The sequence below is a fragment of the Vitis riparia genome, chromosome 19 (assembly GCF_004353265.1).
Source record: "Vitis riparia cultivar Riparia Gloire de Montpellier isolate 1030 chromosome 19, EGFV_Vit.rip_1.0, whole genome shotgun sequence".
Taxonomy (NCBI): Eukaryota; Viridiplantae; Streptophyta; class Magnoliopsida; order Vitales; family Vitaceae; genus Vitis; species Vitis riparia.
In genome coordinates, this window is record NC_048449.1 from 11,636,408 (window position 1) to 11,655,587 (window position 19,180).

General features: G+C 29.5%; 1 protein-coding gene and 1 long non-coding RNA gene across 2 annotated transcripts; one reads left to right on the forward strand and one right to left on the reverse strand.

The window, feature by feature from the left end:
* Positions 1-2,046: 2,046 nt before the first annotated feature.
* Positions 2,047-6,805, reverse strand: LOC117908386. The gene is made up of 3 exons (XR_004650183.1): positions 6,582-6,805; positions 3,022-3,119; positions 2,047-2,207 (listed from the first exon to the last, which is right to left on the reverse strand). It is a non-coding gene; the product is annotated as an uncharacterized LOC117908386 (long non-coding RNA).
* Positions 6,806-15,766: 8,961 nt separating this feature from the next.
* LOC117908202 (S-protein homolog 5-like) lies at positions 15,767-16,261 on the forward strand. The gene has a single exon (XM_034821846.1). It carries the CDS (start codon positions 15,767-15,769, stop codon positions 16,259-16,261), a length of 495 nt encoding a protein of 164 aa, XP_034677737.1.
* Positions 16,262-19,180: the final 2,919 nt, after the last annotated feature.

Genomic DNA, 19,180 nt, shown 5'->3' on the forward strand with positions numbered 1-19,180 from the left:
TCTTAAGTTTATATTTTTATTTTACATTTTTACCCTTTTTGTCATAATTAATATTTTTCATAGAAATTTATATCTATAAATCTTGAATTTAATTTAAGCTATGTTATCAATAAAAACTGATTCATTAAAGTTATTAAGATAAATTTATTTAATTGCAATATTCAAGATGGGTTCATTTGAAACTAATAGGTAAATTGTTATTCTCAAATTTAATTTAAATTTTCTTATCGAATATGGTAAAAAAAATACTAATACGTAAATTGCCTTATGAGAAATAAGAAAGAAAATAAAAATCAATTAAAATATTTTAATTTTCTTATTTATTTTTAAACCAAGTGTAATTTTCAATATTTCACATCTTTTTAATGAAAAAACTATGTAAAGTAGTGGACAAATAAAAATAAATAAATTTTAAGTTAAGATATTTTTTTTCTTCTTCCAATTTTAAGCTTATCTTCAAAAAATTAATATGTCATTTTTACTTTTATTGCATATTTTAAAATTTGAAAAAAAAATTAAAGTGGATCTAAGGATCACCATTGACTTAGGCACCGGCGCAGATCTTAACCTCCACTGTCAATCCAAAGATGATGACTTTGGCACTCATGTCCTGGCCCCTGATCAATTCTTTGAATTCCGTTTTCGACCAAACTTTTGGGGGACTACCTAATTATACTTCTGCAAGTTCTGGTGGGGAGGAGAATCCCATTGGTTTAATATATATGTTGAGAAGAGGGATACGAGCCGATGTGATAGCAAGTGCTGGTGGATGGTAGGACCAGTTGGTCCTTGTTTGCTGGATCGGAGATTTGGAATATACGATCTTTGCGAAAACTGGAATGACCCTCAGTTTGAGGGTTCAAGTAAAAAAGGGACTGGAAACGACGCAGCTGGAGTGAACAATGACTCCAAATATTTGGAGGGCAATGAGAAAAGAGGGAAATGATATCATCAATTATATATCAATTTTTACTTGCACTATGTATGGTGAAAATAAATCCATCTAGATCATTTTTCTTATTAAATAATATCTGCATTTGTCACTATTTTGTTTCAAGGGAAAATATAGGTCGAAAAACATTTGTCAAAGTCTATCACATCGTCCCACACTGTAAATGTTAGGAGGTTTTTTGTTTCTTTCGCTAATGGGACTGGTATCATGAGGCATTAACTTCATATATGACTCCCATTGTCCCCTAAGAGGTAATGAGATGTATCCGTTTCACCTTTGAAATAAATATACAGGGAATCAAAGATGCAGCATGTCAGAGGTGTTTTCTCTAACATTTTCTTTTCTAGAGATTTAGGTATGTTTGGTTTTTGAAAAATTCCAAGAGTAAACGAAAGAAAATAAAAAATAAAAGTAAAAGGAAAGAAAGAGTCAAGAAAAATAAAATATAGATTAAAATGTGATAAATTATTTTTATTTATTACTTAAAACACTACAAGGAAAAAGGGAATCAATGACGCTTTTTAAGCGTCAAGAAAAGTATAAGATGACGTTTTTCTAAAGCGTTCTCTTCTCCCCTGTCATTATATGTTTTAGTCAATATTGACGCTTTTAGGAAGCGTCATCTTTGATTTATACTTTCGATGACCCTTAAAGAAATGTCATATTTGAATAAGGTTAATGATGACACTTATAAATGCGTCATCTTTGAGTATTTTTTACTAAAATAATTTTTATAAAATTGTCATTGTTGACACTCATACAGGCGTCATCTTTGGATTATTTTTTCAGTGACACTTTTAAAAGCGCCATCTTTGGTTATGTTAATAATGACACGTAATAGAAGCGTCATCTTTAAGCATTTTATTTTAATAGTAATATTGCTATTATGTTTTTAAAATAATGAATTTCCTATATAATTAAATAAAAGCAAAAGCAATTATAAATCATAAAATTAAATTGAATTTTACAAATTAAAATATCTCCAAATATTAATATACAATGACTTAGATTGAATAATTAGTATAATTACTTGTATACAAATTATAAATTTGCTCATTGGATCAAAATATTTCAATGAGAATTTTTAAATCCAACATAAAAACAAATATCAATGCAATGACTACAAAAAGAAACCATCATCAACAAAAGCCTAGTTCAACCTCCTAATGATTTAAATGATATCATCTTCATGATTTTCAGCATCGCTTCATTGTAATGATTTCTCATCTTCTTGTAAGCCAATTTCCTTTGCAAGCTAAAAATAAATAAATAAAAGAATATAAAACTTTTAAATTATACATGTAACAACCAATATAATTGAAACAAAAAAAAAAAATATAAGAATAGAAAATAATCCAACATGTTAATTAGCTTTTGTTCAAGTAAAGCAATAAAACAAACATACTAATTAGTTATATCTCAATCCCACTTGTAAACAATTTTCCTTATCATTAATTTTCATGCTGTATTTTCTTAAAACATTTTAAATCTTGAAATCATGATAGGTTAACTTTAGATAGGATATTTCTTTTATTGAAAAGCTAGACTTTTAAGAAGTTATTCCCATGACTAATGTGGATGATGCCATTATCGATTTCTAATATTTGAAAATTCTATTCTAACATTTTTTTTAACAATATCCATGATTTGGTTTTAAATATAATTTGTCTGTCATTGTGTTGAAAGAAAAATAAAAATTACAATGGCTATAAATTATTTGCTCTGTTTAATTTTTATTTTCTAAATCATGGTTATTGTGACTTATTCTTTTAGAATTAGTTAAATAAAATATCAAACCTTGGATATCCATTTCTCCAAATCATTGTGTATCATAATTTTTCTATACTTCATTTTTTATGTGTCAAATCATTAGAGCGTGATGAAATTTTTAGCAATGATAACAAAAATGGATGAAATTTATCTAGCTATATCTAGTTTTACCAATGTGGTTTTGGAGTCACCTTTGTAATTTGGTTACCTATTGTGATAACTAACTGAACACTTGCAACTATTAATACTCTGATAAGGAACAAAGGTTTTGGTTATTTTTCAAATCAACCAACATTTACCTCATGCACAACTACAGGTGATGGCTTTCCATTCCTTGTTTCAGTTTCTAAATTCTCCGTTTACACTTTATCTTCTAATTTGCAAGAACTAGCAGAAACTGAAACATAAGAACAAAAAATAAGTCAATCTTACAACATTTTCAAAAAATAAATAACTCTCAAATAATAAATTATAAAAACAATTCTTAAAAGTAGTTTTAGATTACTTTTAGAAATAAAATTTTATATGAAAACCAAATATAAAAACCAACTTATTTTTTAGATGCAAGTATAATAAAAAAAAAAATCTAAAATATTCTTCATGTTTTTCATTGCTTTTCCAATTACTAAAAAAAAAAAAAAACCTTTACAAACAATCAAATTGTTCTAAAAAAGCTATAAAATTTTCAATAAAAATATTTATCATATGTGTTCCCATCTTAGAATTCTGTTTTCTATTCTTTGGAATAGTTGAAAACAATTTCCAACATACCACAAAGAAAGAGAACACAAGAAATTAAAGAATCAATTTTTTTAAATAAGATCCAAAAAAAAAAACGAAAAACAATAAATTAAAATATATATATATATTTGATAGCATTGAAATGGAGAGGGATAGTCAATTCAAGAATATATTTCAAAAGAATATATTTAAATATTTTTAAATCTTGAAAGTATGCAAAATAATGGAAAACACCTAAAGAATTAATTCTTTAAACTTTTTTTTTTTTCAAACAATATCTCAACATCTTATGGGAGCATGACAACGAGAATGATTATATTTATAGCAGCCTCATTGGCTTCACAAACCATGTTGAAAAGTTCTACAAAATACAAATTTTTTAAGAGTTCCCACTTGATGCAGTCATATTTGTAAATAAATAAGTAAATTCATTGATACAATTTTTTTAAGAGAGATTGTAATCTCAAAATCTTCTAAAGCTTTATAAGAGTTTCCATTAGATTTTTCATTCATATTGTTAACCTTTTGTTATGAATTTGGGCTACACTTTTTGTTTTCTATTTTTAAAATAGAAAATAATACATAAAATACAAAAATTCCTTAAGAATTACATTAAAAAGGTAGTGATTTTTAAAAATTATTTAAAATACCACTAACATTCTATAATAAATTTAAAAATACTAACAAAGGAAGAAAAAAGTGTATATCCTGTGTATGAGAAAACCCATGCATTCCTTCCAATAAATTTTATTGGAAGTGGGTTATAAAAGGGAATGTCTTGCATTGAGTTGAACCCTGAACTATTGATGATTTTGTAAAATATTTATGCAAGAAAAAGACATGGCAATGAACTACATCAAATCAATGAGAAGTGTCATCATAACAAGGGAGGCAGTTATGTTGGTGGGTGTAGGACATTTGCTACTAGGAGGTGGTAAAGTAAATGAGGGCTCTAAAGGGGGTGGAGTCAAAAATGCACCAAACGCACCAACACTCGGCAAATGTGAGAATGTCTATTCGAAGGAAAAATCAATAAAAACACCAACCATAAAAAACACTCTAGAAATCACCTGAATATGAAATAATAATACCATTATCAACCTACCGTAGATTTTAACAAGAACAACAACCTATTAAAACAATAACTTCATCACAACCCAATTATATAAATCCATACAATTCCCAAATTTTCTTCAATCTAGTGCTTCAATATACATAGTTCAATGCATAAAAACAAGTAAATTGGTACCTATTTTGGATCAGCAAAAACATGATTTGACTGACTTAATTTTCTTAATGGCATTACCAAGTACCAAAAAAGAAATGTAGTATTGGCTAGCCACTTTGTTGGGTTCCAAGTATATATTCTTATTTCTATAGTGAATAGGAAAATGTGTTTTATGACAAGTTAAAAGAATCCCTTAAATTGTTATGACAAAAAGGAAAACAATGGACTTTTCAAGAGCATATATATGTAAGGAAATTTTTTTTAAAGTTTTTTTTTTCACCAATTTTTTTAATTTTTTTAATTTAGAAAATGAGGTAATCGAGGAGTATCTAACTATAATACCTAAGGTAATTAAAAAAAGAGACCTTGACTGTTTTGTCATTGCTAATAGGCATAGACAAATTAGAATGGTCAGAGACTTGCACACATAGATGAAGTAAGATATGCAACAGAACTAGTATTCTACTTAATCTAGACTTGATATATTTATTGGGTTAATCAGTCCACATTCTGATGCAAGTTCAATCACCTTATTTCTACAAGTCAGTAATCTCCAAATTAGTTAAAAATGTAGAAGGATTCCAATATAGCTAATTCCAAATGTTTATATTGAGATATCTGATGAAAAAAAAAAACCACACAAACATGAACAACAAAAAATATATATAAGGCATTATAAAATGGTTAGTTACAAAGGTTTTTTTTTATCTCTTTTTTTTTGTCATTTTTCATGGTTTTTTTTCTATAAATCTATTCCAAAGACACTAACCCATTCTACAAAAATGGGTCCATTGTAAAAGCTTGGAACAATAAATATGACAGCTTTTTTTCTTGAAATTTTTAAAATAAAAATATTTTCAAATGAAACTAATTATCATGAAGATCACATTTGACACGTACCACCCACAATGGTACTAAAGTTTACGGTTGATCACCAAAATTTTAATCTGATATCATTGGAGACATGACAACAACCAATGCTTTGCCTATTTATTGGCTAAAAACTAAGATGAGAAATTGGAGAAACCATGGAAATCTAAATCAACTAAAACCTTCTCACAGGCATTTTAAAAACTATATGTTTACCTTCTATGTGTTTGACTAAATGAAGTCTTCGAAGATAGAGACTACTTTTGATTGCTAAATAGATCCACCATCCACATCTAGCATAAAACCATTTTTAATGAGCTATGAACAATGTGAACCACAAAAAAATCTAGTTCAATCATGGCTTCAAGTGCAATAATATGTTCATTAACCTCAAGAATCTTGTTTCCACCCAGTTTGTATTTTTTTTTTTTTGAGGAGAAAATTGCATTACTTTTACTAGATATCATTGGCTTGTACTATTTCCTTTGCTATGTACTTACCCAAGAAATGATGTATGTCCATTGAAGTATGGGCTTCAATTTCTGTTTTTTTGTCACTCTGAACCATCACTTTAACTCACCTCTGTAGTTTTCTTAACAAGATAAGATCAAAACATGAACCCTATGGGAGAACAACTTTCTTTCCCTATAAGCCAAAAAATCTAGTAAAAAAGTAGAGATTTTTCCATTACTCGAGTCCTAAACAGTGTGAAAAATCCATTATTAAAAACCATAATTTTCTAACACTTCGTGGACAAGCAAACAAAGCATAACATTCCTGAAAAAACCAATTTTTTGGGGAAAACAGAAATCTACCTATTTCACCATCACTAACAGTGGTAGTCGCCCAAATCTGAAAAATTATTGAAGCTCAGGTAATCAATAATTTGTTGACTCAGAATCTCTTAAACCAAACCACGAAATAAAAAGTAGCAGTCGCCCAGATCTTGAAAAAATCGGAGACAAAAAACCCTAACCCTAGGTTGAAAATGAAAGAAGAAAGGAAAAAAAAGGTTACTACCATTTGAAGAACAAGAGAGATACTGAGAATTTGGATCCAAACCCATCAAACTACCTTATCTTGGATAGGTTTCAAAAAGCAAGGGTTACAGAGCTTTTTGAGGATGACCATCTGAAGAAGAGAGTAGTGAGAGCTTGATGTACTTTTCGATCAAGTTCCCGAGACTTCCTAGCAATAGCTTACCGACAACAACCTTTAGCGATTGGAGTGGTGAGTGCACTTTTCCTATGGAAAATCAGTGTTAATTGAGAAGGGGCATCAGGTAAGGAGTGTTGCGACTGTGGAGTTCAGTGTATCTTTTTATTAAGAAAATAAAGGTAAATTATATATCAAATAAAACATGTCACTTTTAAAGAGTACCAACGTTAAGCTCATCCTGCAATGACATTTCCAAGAGTGTCACTATTTACTATTCATGATAAGTTGGTCTTACAATGACACTTTCAAAGCGCCATTATTTGTGGTTCATCGTACAATGATGCTTCCAAAAGCTCCATTGTTTCAAAATGCCATTGTTTCTCCCTATAAAGCGCCAAGGATATATGAACGTCAATAATAAACATTTTTAGTAATAAATAATGACATTTTTTTACAAGTGTCAAGAATTCAAGCACCATTAATTTAGTTTTTTGTAGTAATGAAACTCAAACATGTATCTTTTTCAACTTTGAAATAAATATAAAGGGGATCAAAGATGCAACATGTCAGAGGTGTTTTCTCTATCATTTTCTTTTCTAGAGATTTAGATACGTTTGGTTTTTGGAAAATTCCAAGGGAAAATAAAAGAAAATACAAAAGAAAACTAAAAGGAAAGAAACAGTCAAAGAAAATAAGAAATAGATTAAAAGGTAACAAATTGTTTTTATTTATTACTTTTCCAGGGTAAATGAAAGAAAATACAAAAAAAAAAAAGTAAAAGGAAAGAAACTGTGAAGGAAAATAAGAAAAAGATTAAAATGTAATAAATTATTTTTATTCACTACTTAAAACTCAAACATGCATAAGTTATTTACTAGTTTTAATTATATTTAATTTTCTTTGTTATTTTCCATTGGACAATCAAACAGAATTATTTTTCTTTTAACATTTTTTTTCTTTTCTTAATATTTTTCGAGAACTAAAAATTACCTTAAAAAACACTAATTTTTTAAGTGTATAATGATTAATAATTATTGGCATATTAATATTTTTTTTCTCAAGTCCTACTTGTAAACAAATTTTTATTCATTTTAAATTATTAAAATTATCATTATCTCTAATATAAGCATATTCGAGATGTTATCAACAAAATTATCATTTTCTCAAGTCCTACTTCTAATTACTATTTTTCATAGAAATTTATGTCTATAAATCTTGAACTTAATTTAAATTATGTTATCAATAAAAACTAATTCATTAAAGTTAATAAGATAGATTTATTTAGTTGCAATATTTAAGATGGGTTCATTTGAAACTAAAAGGTAAATTGTTATTCTCAAATTTAATTTAAATTTTCTTATTGAATATGGTAAAAAAATACTAATACGTAAATTGCGTTATGAGAAATAAGAAAGAAAATAAAAATCAATTAAAATAGTTTAATTTTCTTATTTATTTTTAAACCAAGTGTAGTTTTCAACATTTCACATCTTTTTAATGAAAAAACTATGTAAAGTAGTGGATAAATAAAAATAAATAAATTTTAAATCAAAAGATTTTTTTTTTCTTCCAATTTTAAGCTTATATTCAAAAAATTAATAAGTCATTTATACTTTTATTGCATATTTTAAAATTTGAGAAAAAAATTAAACACTTGTCCTTTCATTTCCATATACTTAAGTAGACACATGAGCATAAATTTCCTAAGCGAAGTAAAATTAATAATTTTGTTTATATTTATTATCCAATCTTTTATTGTAAAAGATAAGGTGAATGTTTTTGGAAAAAAAAAAACACAATTGATGTGGTCTTTTCCTAAATCATCATTATATTACAAAAATGATAAAATATGTCTTAAGAATCTGATATGATTTGACACGAGGGTTGGCATCTTACTATTGATTGGGTAAGATTTTGAGATACAAAAGAGGTTAATGGAGTCTCAATAAATTCAAAATATTGAATTAAAAAGGATGATCCAGGAATCATATTGGGAATTAATAACATAAATGCATAAATTTCTAAGGTTATGTTTCCTTCCAGAAAATATTAGGAAAAAAGAAAAAGAAAATGATTTTCTCATATTTGATTTCACTATAGAAAATATAAAAGAAAATAAAATATAACAAAAATTAATTTAATATATATATGTTGTAAAACGAGAATAAATGTAACTCAAATAAAAGTAGAGATGACTATATATTACTTTAATAGTATATATAAAGGGGAGAAAGAAATCAAAGAAGAGAAGTGTTGAGAGAATGAAAGAAAGAGAGAATAAGAGAGAGAATGAGACGAAGAGTGAAAGCTTTTTTTTCTTTGGATGCTCCTTACATGGGGTGTAAGAAGCCTTTTATAGGCTTCACCATATGAACTCCCATTACTCATCTTAAAGACGAGTAAATGGAGTTCATAAATAACCATCAATGTGGTCATTCACCACTTCATTTACAACACTCCCCCTTGGATGACCATCATATAAAAAGAATATGCCTCATTAAAACCTTGCTAGTAAAAACCCTATAGGAAAAACCTAGTGAAGGAAAAATAGTACAATATTCTTTTCTTGGTATGTTAGAACTACCTTGTTAAAAACCTTATTAGTAAAATCCAGTAGGACAAAACTTGGATGAAGGAAAAAAGAGTACAGTTCACTAACACCTTTTTACAAGCATACTCCCCCTCATGTCGATATCCTTGAGTTGACACATTCCAATCCTGTGTATTAACTTCTTGAATGTTGAGGTTGGCAATTATTTTATGAATAAATCTGCTAGATTATCACTTGAGTATATTTGTTGCACATCAATTTCACCACTCTTCTGGAGTTCATGTGTATAAAAGAATTTTGGTGAAATGTGTTTAGTTATATCTCCTTTAATATAACCCCTTATTATTTGTGCAATGCATGCAACATTATCCTCAAACAATATTGTCGCGTCACCTTTGATAGAGGAGAGTCCACATAATTCCCAAATATGCTGGATCATAGATCTTAGCCATATACATTCACGGCTTGCTTCATGAATTGCTACTATTTCTGAATGATTTGATGATGTGGTCACCATTGTTTGTTTGACAAATCTCCATGAAATAGTAATACAATTGCAATTAAACACATACCTTATTTATGACCTACCTTTATGTGGACCTGAAAGATATCTTGCATCTGCATATCCAAGCAATTGTTGCTTTGATTCTCTTGAGTAAAATAGACTCATATCAGTAGTTCCGCGAAGATAACACAATATATGTTTGATACCATTCCAATGTCTTCAAGTTGGAGCGGAACTATATCTTGCTAATAAATTGACAGAAAAAGCAATGTCTGGACGTATACAATTGGCAAGATACATAAGTGCACCAATAGCACTAAGATATGGTACTTCAGGACTAAATAATTCTTCATCTTTTTCGCAAGGACGAAATGAGTCATTTTTCACATCAAGTGATCGGACAACCATTGGAGAATTTAAACGATGTGCTTTATCCATATCAAAACGCTTCAAAACTTTCTTAATGTATTTTGATTGATGTACTAAAAATCCATTAGGAAAATGCTCGATCTGTAGGCCAAGACAAAATTTTGTTTTTCTAAGATCTTTCATCTCAACTTCATTTTTCAAGTAATTTGTTGTTCTTGTGAGCTCTTTAGAAGTTCTAACAAGATTTAAGTCATCAATATACACTGTAATAATTGCAAATTTGGTTTTTGATTTCTTAATGAAGATGCATGAGCATATAGGGTTATTCACATACCCTTCTTTTAGCACGCTAAGGCGATTGTACCACATGCGTCCAAATTGCTTTAATCCATACAAAGATCATTGTAACTTGATTGAGTACATGCTACGAGGCTTTTTACTATTTGCTTCAGGCAATTTAAATCCTTAAGGGATTTTCATGTATATATATATCATTATCTATGGATCTATATAAATATGGTGTAATAACATCCATGAGACACATATCCAGTCCTTCTGAGACTGCCAAATTAATTAAGAAACAAAATGTGATTACATCCATGACGGGAGAATATGTTTGCTCATAGTCAATACTAGGTCTCTGTGAGAAACCTTGTGCTACTAATCGTGCTTTATATCTTATGATCTCATTATTCTCATTGTGATTTCGTATAAATACCCATTTGTACCCAATAGGCTTTACATCTTCAAGTTTTTGGACTGCAGATCCAAAAACTTCTCGTTTTGTTAATGAGTTTAACTCTACCTGTATAGCTTCTTTCCATTTTGTACCCAATAGGCTTTACATCTTCTCGTTTCATTCTTCCACATTCCGTGGTTCAAGATCTTTATCATTTCTTATGATATTGGAGGCCACTTGGAAAGCAAAAATATTGTTAATAACAATATTATTTCGATCCCCTTTCTCTCCTGTGTGTACATAATTTAGATCACAATTTTCAGGTACCTATGCCTCTTCAAGGGCTTCTCGTTCAATATGTGCCTCTTTAGGGGCTTCTTGTTCAATTTGTGCCTCTTCAGGGGCTTTCTGCTTTGTTTGTGCCTCTTATGGGGCTATAGATTTATCAATTTTAAATTGATCAGTCATTTTGATGGTCTCTTCTAGAGGGCCAAGTTTTTCTTAGGTTCTCTTCTTCTAGGGAGTTACATTCTTTGAGCCGAAAGGTCTACCACGCTTCAAGTGTATCTTAGATTCATTTGTTAACTGTCTTACAGGGACATCAATCTGTGTTGGAGTATTTGCAATCGGGATATGTGACTTTGTCACTTTCTTTGTATCAATGAATGCATCTGGTAGTTGATTTGCAAGATTTTGAAAATGAATGATCCTTTGAACTTCTAGTTCACATTGATTTGTACGAGGATTAAGATGGGACATAGTAGATGTCTTCTAACTAATTTCTCATCATTTTTCAGGAATCGACTTTTCTCTCCCTAATGATGGAAAAACACTCTCATTAAAATGAAAATCCGCAAAGCGGGTTGTAAAAACATCGCCTATCAAAGGTTTAAGATATCTTATGATAGATGGAGAATCAAAACCTACATAAATCCTAAGTCTTCGTTGGGGATCCATTTTAGTGCGTTGTGTAGTTGCAATTGGTACATATACTGCACAACCAAAGATTCGTAAGTGAAAAATATTTAGTTGTTTTCCAAGCACAAGTTGTGAAGGGGAGTATTCATGGTAAGTTGTGGGTCGAATACAGACTAAAGCTGCAGCATGCATAATAGCATGTCCTCAGGCGAAAGTAGGTAATTTGGTTTTCATTAGTAATGGTCAAGCTATTAATTGGAGACGTTTGATGAAGGATTCTGCTAAACCATTTTGGGTATGAGTATGAGCAACAGGATGCTCAATATTTATCCCTACTGACATGTAATAGTAATGAATGTTTGAGAAGTAAATTCACCAACATTATCAAGATGTATTGTCTTAATTAGATGATCTGGAAATTGTGCTTATAATTTGATTATTTGTGCAAGGAGTCTAGCAAAGGCAACGTTACATGTAGAAATGAGACAAACATGTGACCACCTAGTAGAAGCATCTATTAAGATCATAAAATAACGGAATGGTCCACATAGTGGATGGATAGACCCACATATGTCCCCATGTATTCTTTCTAAAAAGGCTGGTGACTCCGATATGACTTTAGTAAAAGATGGTCTAACTATCAATTTACCTTATGAGCAGGCAACACATGAGTATTCATTGGGCAAAAGAATCTTCTAGTTCTTTAGTGGATGCCCATGTGAGTGTTTGATTGTTTGACGCATCACTAAAGACCCTGGGTGACCTAGCTTGTCATGCCAAAGGATAAAAACTTTTGGGTCATTGAACTTCTGGTTCACGACAACATATGATTCAATAGGCTTTATAGTTGTATGATACAACCCAGAGGAGAAAACCGGGAGTTTTTCCATTATAAGCTTCTGACCAGATATAATGGAAGTAATGTAAAGATATTCTATATTATCTTCGTTCATAATTTCAATATGATATCCATTTCTACGAATATCTTTAAACTTGAGCAAATTTCTTCTGGATTTGCTAGAATACAAAGCGTCATTTATATGGAATCTTGTTCCATTTGGCAGCATTATGTTTGCTCTTCTAGAGCCTTCAACTAAGTTTGTAGTACCAGATATGGTACTTACATTAGCTTTTATTAATGTCAATTCGAGAAAATATCTTTAATCTTAAAGAATTGTGTGTGTGGTTGCACAGTCTGCGAGACATGCATCATCCTCATTCATCTTGAGACCAAATAACACATAGATTTCATATATAACTAAAAAAAAGGCATAATGTAAATAACAAAAGAAAATTAGACGTAAATATAAGACATAATAATATATTATTTGATATATTAATCAATGTTAATCTTCTCATCATTTATTTAATGGTATGTTTTTTCATTGGGACCTCTAAATAAATCAATGTCATAGTAGGTTAGGTCTAATCCATCACCATCGGTAAAGTTCATCTCTATTTCCTTTTGCTTTTATTGATGCTTGGTAAAGATCGACCAAATGTTTGGGTGTACGATAGGTACGTGACCAATGCCCCTTCATACCACATCTATAACAATTATTCTCATGGTTCTTAGGAGGTTTATATTGTAAACACTTCCCATTTTCTTGTTTTGTCTCAGTATTGTTCCACTTCTGGTGGTGCAATGAGGCTTTCATTTTCTGAGAATTTAATGAATTATTACTATAAGAACCATGATATCGGGGATTTCTTCCATGGCCACGACCACGACCACGTCCTTGTCCTCATCCATGTCCACAAGTTTGGGACGATATTGCATTCACTTCAGGGAATGGTTCAGATCCAGTTGGACAAGATTGGTGATTTCTCATCAAAAGCTCATTATTTTGTTCAACAACAAGAAGACATGATATTAATTCAGACTATTTTGTAAATCTACGCTCTCGATATTGCTGCTGTAGGAGCACATTCGAGGCATGAAATATAGTAAAATTTTTCTCTAACATGTCTTCTTTTGTGATTTTTTTCTCCACACAGCTTCAATTGAGAGTTGATTTTGAAAAATGCGGAGTTATATTCATTAACAATTTTAAAATCTTGCAACTTCAGGTGCATCTAATCATACCGAGCTTTTGGGAGAATCATAGTTTTCTGGTGGTCATATCTTTCTTTCAAATTACTCCATAGAGTAAAAGGGACCTTTACCGTAAGATACTCATTTTTTAAACCTTTATGGAGGTGATGGCGAAGGAAAATCAGTGCTTTTGCATGATCCTGCAGGGATGCTTGATTTCCTTCTTTGATCGTAGCTCCAAGGTTCATTGCATCAAGATGTATTTGAGCATCAAGGATCCAAGATAGATAGTTCTTTCCCAAAATGTCAAGTGCCACAAATTCGAGTTTTGTGAGATTCGACATTGTCAAATAACTTCAAAGCAATTCGTGATGATAACGTGTTGTAAAACTAGAATAAATGTGACTCAAATAAAAATATAGATGAATATATATTACTTTAATAGTATATATAAAGGGGAGAAAGAAATCAAAGAAGAGAAGTGTTGAGAGAATGAAAAAAAGAGAGAATGAGAGAGAGAGAATGAGAGGAAGAGTGAAAGCTTTTTTTCTCTAGATGCTCCATGGGGTGTAAGAAGCCTTTTATAGGCTTACCATATGAACTCCCATTACTCATCTTAAAGATGAGTAAATGGAGTTCATAAATAACCATCAATGTGGTCATTCACCACTTCATTTACAACAATATATAAATTATTTAATTTTTTTTTTTTATAATAGAGAGAAATAAGTAAAATGATTTTTGAAAAAACTTATAAAAATAATTTATTAAATTTAAACCTATATTTTATTTTCCTTATCTTTTTCTTTCCTTCTACTTTTCCTCTCTATTTTCTTTCCTTCCATTTTCCTCAAATTTTCTAAGAACCAAACATGGCCTAAATATTTTCAAATTTATAAAAATAAATTTGATTTTTTACTAGTAAATTCCTATTAATATCCAAAACATACTCTTCCCTTAATTATTTCCATATTGTGTTGATTCATTTCTTACACATTAAATCCAAATTAAAACTAGTAACAATATAAATTTATTATCTACATATTCCATATATAGATAGTGATGAGTAAATGCATACCAAATTAATGTTATAATAATGTACAATTATATATGACATAAGTTTCTTTTATATAAAAAAAAAATTAGTATATGATTTCACATATGGTTGGAAATGTCACATATATGGTAGGATATCTTCCACAATTTGTAACAATCATAATGAATTCACACAATTTCCTTATTCCAACATTATAATAATAACATACAATTTAATTTCTAGTACTTATTTTTTTTTTAATTGACTTACCATTTATGTCCAATATTGTAATTCCTACTATAAAAAGGTTCTAAATAATTAATTATTTTTATTATTGTAATTATACATATGCAACTTAATGAATTTTTAAATTGAACAATTTTGAATTTTGACTTAGTATGGTAAAAAATTTAATCTTAAAATCAGGTTTGATACTATTTCCCTTAAATTATATGCTTTCTCTTATACATGTGAGATATTGGTTGTCAAGGAGCATTATAAGTACAAGGCCATCGATATATAAATGAAAGAAACTAAACATCAAGTCACTCCAAGAGACAAGCATGTTTTCATTGGATATGGTAAAAATTTGAAATATTGAATTAAAAAGGATGATTCAGGAATCATATTGGGAATTAATAACATAAATGCATAAATTTCTAAGATTATGTTTCTTTCCAGAAAATATTAGGAAAAAAATTTATAAAAATAAATTTGAGTTTTTACTAGTAAATTCCTATTAATATGGTAAAAAATAATTTGAATTTTGACTTAATATGGTAAAATATTTAATTTTAAAATCAGGTTTGATACTATTTCCCTTAAATTATATGTTTTCTCTTATAGACATGTGAGATATTGGTTGTCAAGGAGCATGATAAGCACAAGGCCTTCAATATATAAATGAAAGAAACTAAACATCAAGTTACTCTAAGAGACAAGAAAATTACAAGCATGTTGTCATTGGATAGGTATTTGTTTTCATTTGTGCTACTTGTGTTTCTTGTTCGTTTGTGTGATGGGGGTCCTGGGGTTTTCGAAAAGAAAGCGGATGTAAAGATCATCAATGGCCTTGAAGCTGGCGTAGATCTTAATATCCACTGTAAATCCAAAAACGATGACCTTGGGACTCATGTCCTGGGCTTTGATCAATTCTTTGAATTCCATTTCCGACCAAACTTTTGGGGGACTACCTTATACTTCTGTAGGTTCTGGTGGGAAAGTGAATCCCATTGGTTTGACATATACGTTCAGAAGAGGGATGTAGGCCGATGTAACAAGAAGTGCTGGTGGTTGGTGGGAGCAGCTGGTCCTTGCTTACTGAATGATAAAATTGGAGTATACGATATTTGCGACAACTGGAATGATGATGGTTCAAGTCAAGTAGGGACAAGAAACGACACAGCTAGAATCTACAATGACTCCAAATATTTGGAGGGCAGTGAGTAAAGAGGGAAATGATATCATCATTTCCTTAATAACATTGTCTATCATCAATGTTGTGCAATTAATGAGACAAAAGTTTCATCAAAATAACAAGTCATAAAACATTGTCATAAAGACCTCGCCTTTATATAGTTGAAGAATATTATCATAGAGAAAGAGTTAAAATCAATGGAAAAATATTAGTCATCGATGATGACTTAACTTAATAACTTGTGTAAAAGCAATGAGAGCATATATATCATAAGAAAATATTCAAATGTGTACGTAGCTTCAGGTTATGAACTATTTATGTATAACTTTCTAGTTACAAATTATAATTAAAAGAAATTAAAGTCAATATCTTTCATAGCTTCAGACCATGATTATTTTGTCTCAACAAGAAAATATTTAAATTTGTACATAGCTTCAAGTTATAAACTTTCATTATATAGATTTATACATAGCTTTAGGATATAAACATTTATTTATTTATTTTATAATAATTAGGGATCATATACATAACTTCTAGTCATGTATTTGTAATTTTGCAATTTTTCTCATAACTTTTGGATATAGGAATTGCACATATTTTTCATAACTTCTAGCTATGAATTTATCCTATAATTTACAATTTATCCCATAACTTCTGGTTATAAGGATTACACATATTTTTCATAACTTTTGGTTATGAATTTACCCAATAATTTATAATTATCCCATAACTTCTGGTTATAAGGATTATACATATTTTTCAAAACTTCTGGTTATGAATTTACCTTATAATTTATAATTTATCCCATAACTTCTGGTTATAGGGTTTGTACATAGTTTTGTATTCAAATAAAATAAGTGAAAATAGAGAGTCAAAGGATAATAAAGTATAAAATCATGATATGAGTTTATCACATACCTTTTTGTAAGAAAGAAGAGAGAAAAGTCTTTCTATTTCTCTAAAGGGAAGAATGTCTTTCTATTTCTCTAAAGAGAAGAACATCTTTCTTTTTCTCTGAATAGTGAAAAATCTTTATATTTCATTTGTAGAGACTTCATGCTGTTATAAAACAAAGTAAAAGAAGAAGAGAGCAAGAAAAAGAGAATATAATGCACGGAAAAAATCTCTAGAATTTCATTAGGGGTCTCTCCCTTTTATAGGGAGTTACAAAAGATATTTATGAATGATTATCCACAAGTTACCATAGTGGTATATAATCTCATATTTTATAACAACTAGATTTTTTTTTCTTAATAAACAAATGACAAATCAATAATATATTGTTAATTTTGGGAATTAAACTACTTTTTAAACAAACTTTAAAATGAAAAAAAAAAATGTGTGGACCTGAATTTTTCATGCATGTTCCCACTTTATGACGAGACTTGCTTTTATTGCAAAAAAAAAAAAAAAGAAAAAAGAAAAATTGGAGTCACTACTTTTTTTTTTTTTTTTTTAAATGGAAAACAAAATAAGAAATAAAAACCCTAATGTGACTCTTTCTTGGAGGAAAAGACAAGTCTACTAAAAATCAAGTCAAAGTTTGAGGGTTTGGTTACTCATCGGGAAGGTATCATAAGATAACACCCCTATAAGCACTAAAAAGATATCTATTATACAAGTGGAGAGAATTAAGACAATTAATTAGTAAATTATGGATGTCATAAAAGAATAATGCAAATTTACCTGCAATAATGCAATGGTGAAATGAGATTATAAAAATATATAAAATTGATACATGAGATATGTATAAAGGTGGAAATAACAAGGAACACTATAGCTTGAATTAATGTTTTGAAAAAGCAAGGGATGCTAAAATTGTTTGATTAATGTTTTGGAAAAACAAGGGACACTATAGCAATGGAAACAACGCTCAACCATTAGAACCTCTCAAGTGCTTATCCAACGCTCAAGCACCCGAGGTGCTCAAAGGTGGTTAAGTGCACTCAAGTAATCATCCAAAATATGCCAAAATATGACATTTTTTTTTGAAAAATTCACAAGTATTCATTCTGGTAAATTCTAAATACCGATCCCCTAGGCTTGTAGCCTTATATAAACCATCTTTTAACCAATTTTAGGGTTGGACACTTTAAGAGAATTAACAAATTTGCCCTATCATTCACAATCTCTTAAGAAAGAATTCATATAATTGACTTTTGGGTTGTTAAAAGGACCTGCATCTCCTTAGACGCAGAGAGGAATCCACTAGAGAATTGAAAATGCTACATCATGGACATGGATTAAAGTATAGGTGCTAAAGAGTAAGTCTTTAGGGTAAAGCGGTTAGGTAAAACGGTGTACTTTGATCTAAAATAGTAGATTAGGGGCCTTAGACCCCTTGGTTTTTTTTTTTTTTTTTTTTTTTTTTTTTTTTTTTTATCTCCATGACTAATAATGGGGGTTTTCCATGTAAAAAAAATTCTTATATCCCTTGCTTGATTTTTCTTATTACTTTGATCATTGATTACTTTAATTATCCTTATTATCTCACAAGTTTAATTAGGTATAAGTTTTTTAATCCTTATATTGTGATTTTTTAAGAAACACTTATTCACCCCCTCGAGTGTTACCCTATTGAGTAAACAATTTTTCAATTGGTTTCAAAGCAGGGTACTATGAGTATACATTGTGATAATCTAGTGCCATTAACATTTTCAAATATCCTATTATTCATGCACGTACTAAACAATAGACATATGTTATCATTTTATTAGGGATTTAGTTTAAGATAAGGTCATTTCTCTAGAGTTTGTCTCAACAGAACATCAATTGGCAAATATTTTCACCAAACCCCTGGATTCTCTTAGGTTTGAATTCCTTAGGAAGTCCTTAGGTATATGCTTAATTGAATAAAAGTTAAATGGGTATAGACCTAAGGATTTTTGTGTTTTGTCTATCTTCTTTCTTTGGTCTATCCACTTTTCCTTCTTAGGGTATTGTTTTGATAT

Bases quoted from the DNA above. Each gene is read 5' to 3' on its own strand.
- LOC117908202 (XM_034821846.1), top strand. From the start codon at position 15,767: ATGTTGTCATTGGATAGGTATTTGTTTTCATTTGTGCTACTTGTGTTT.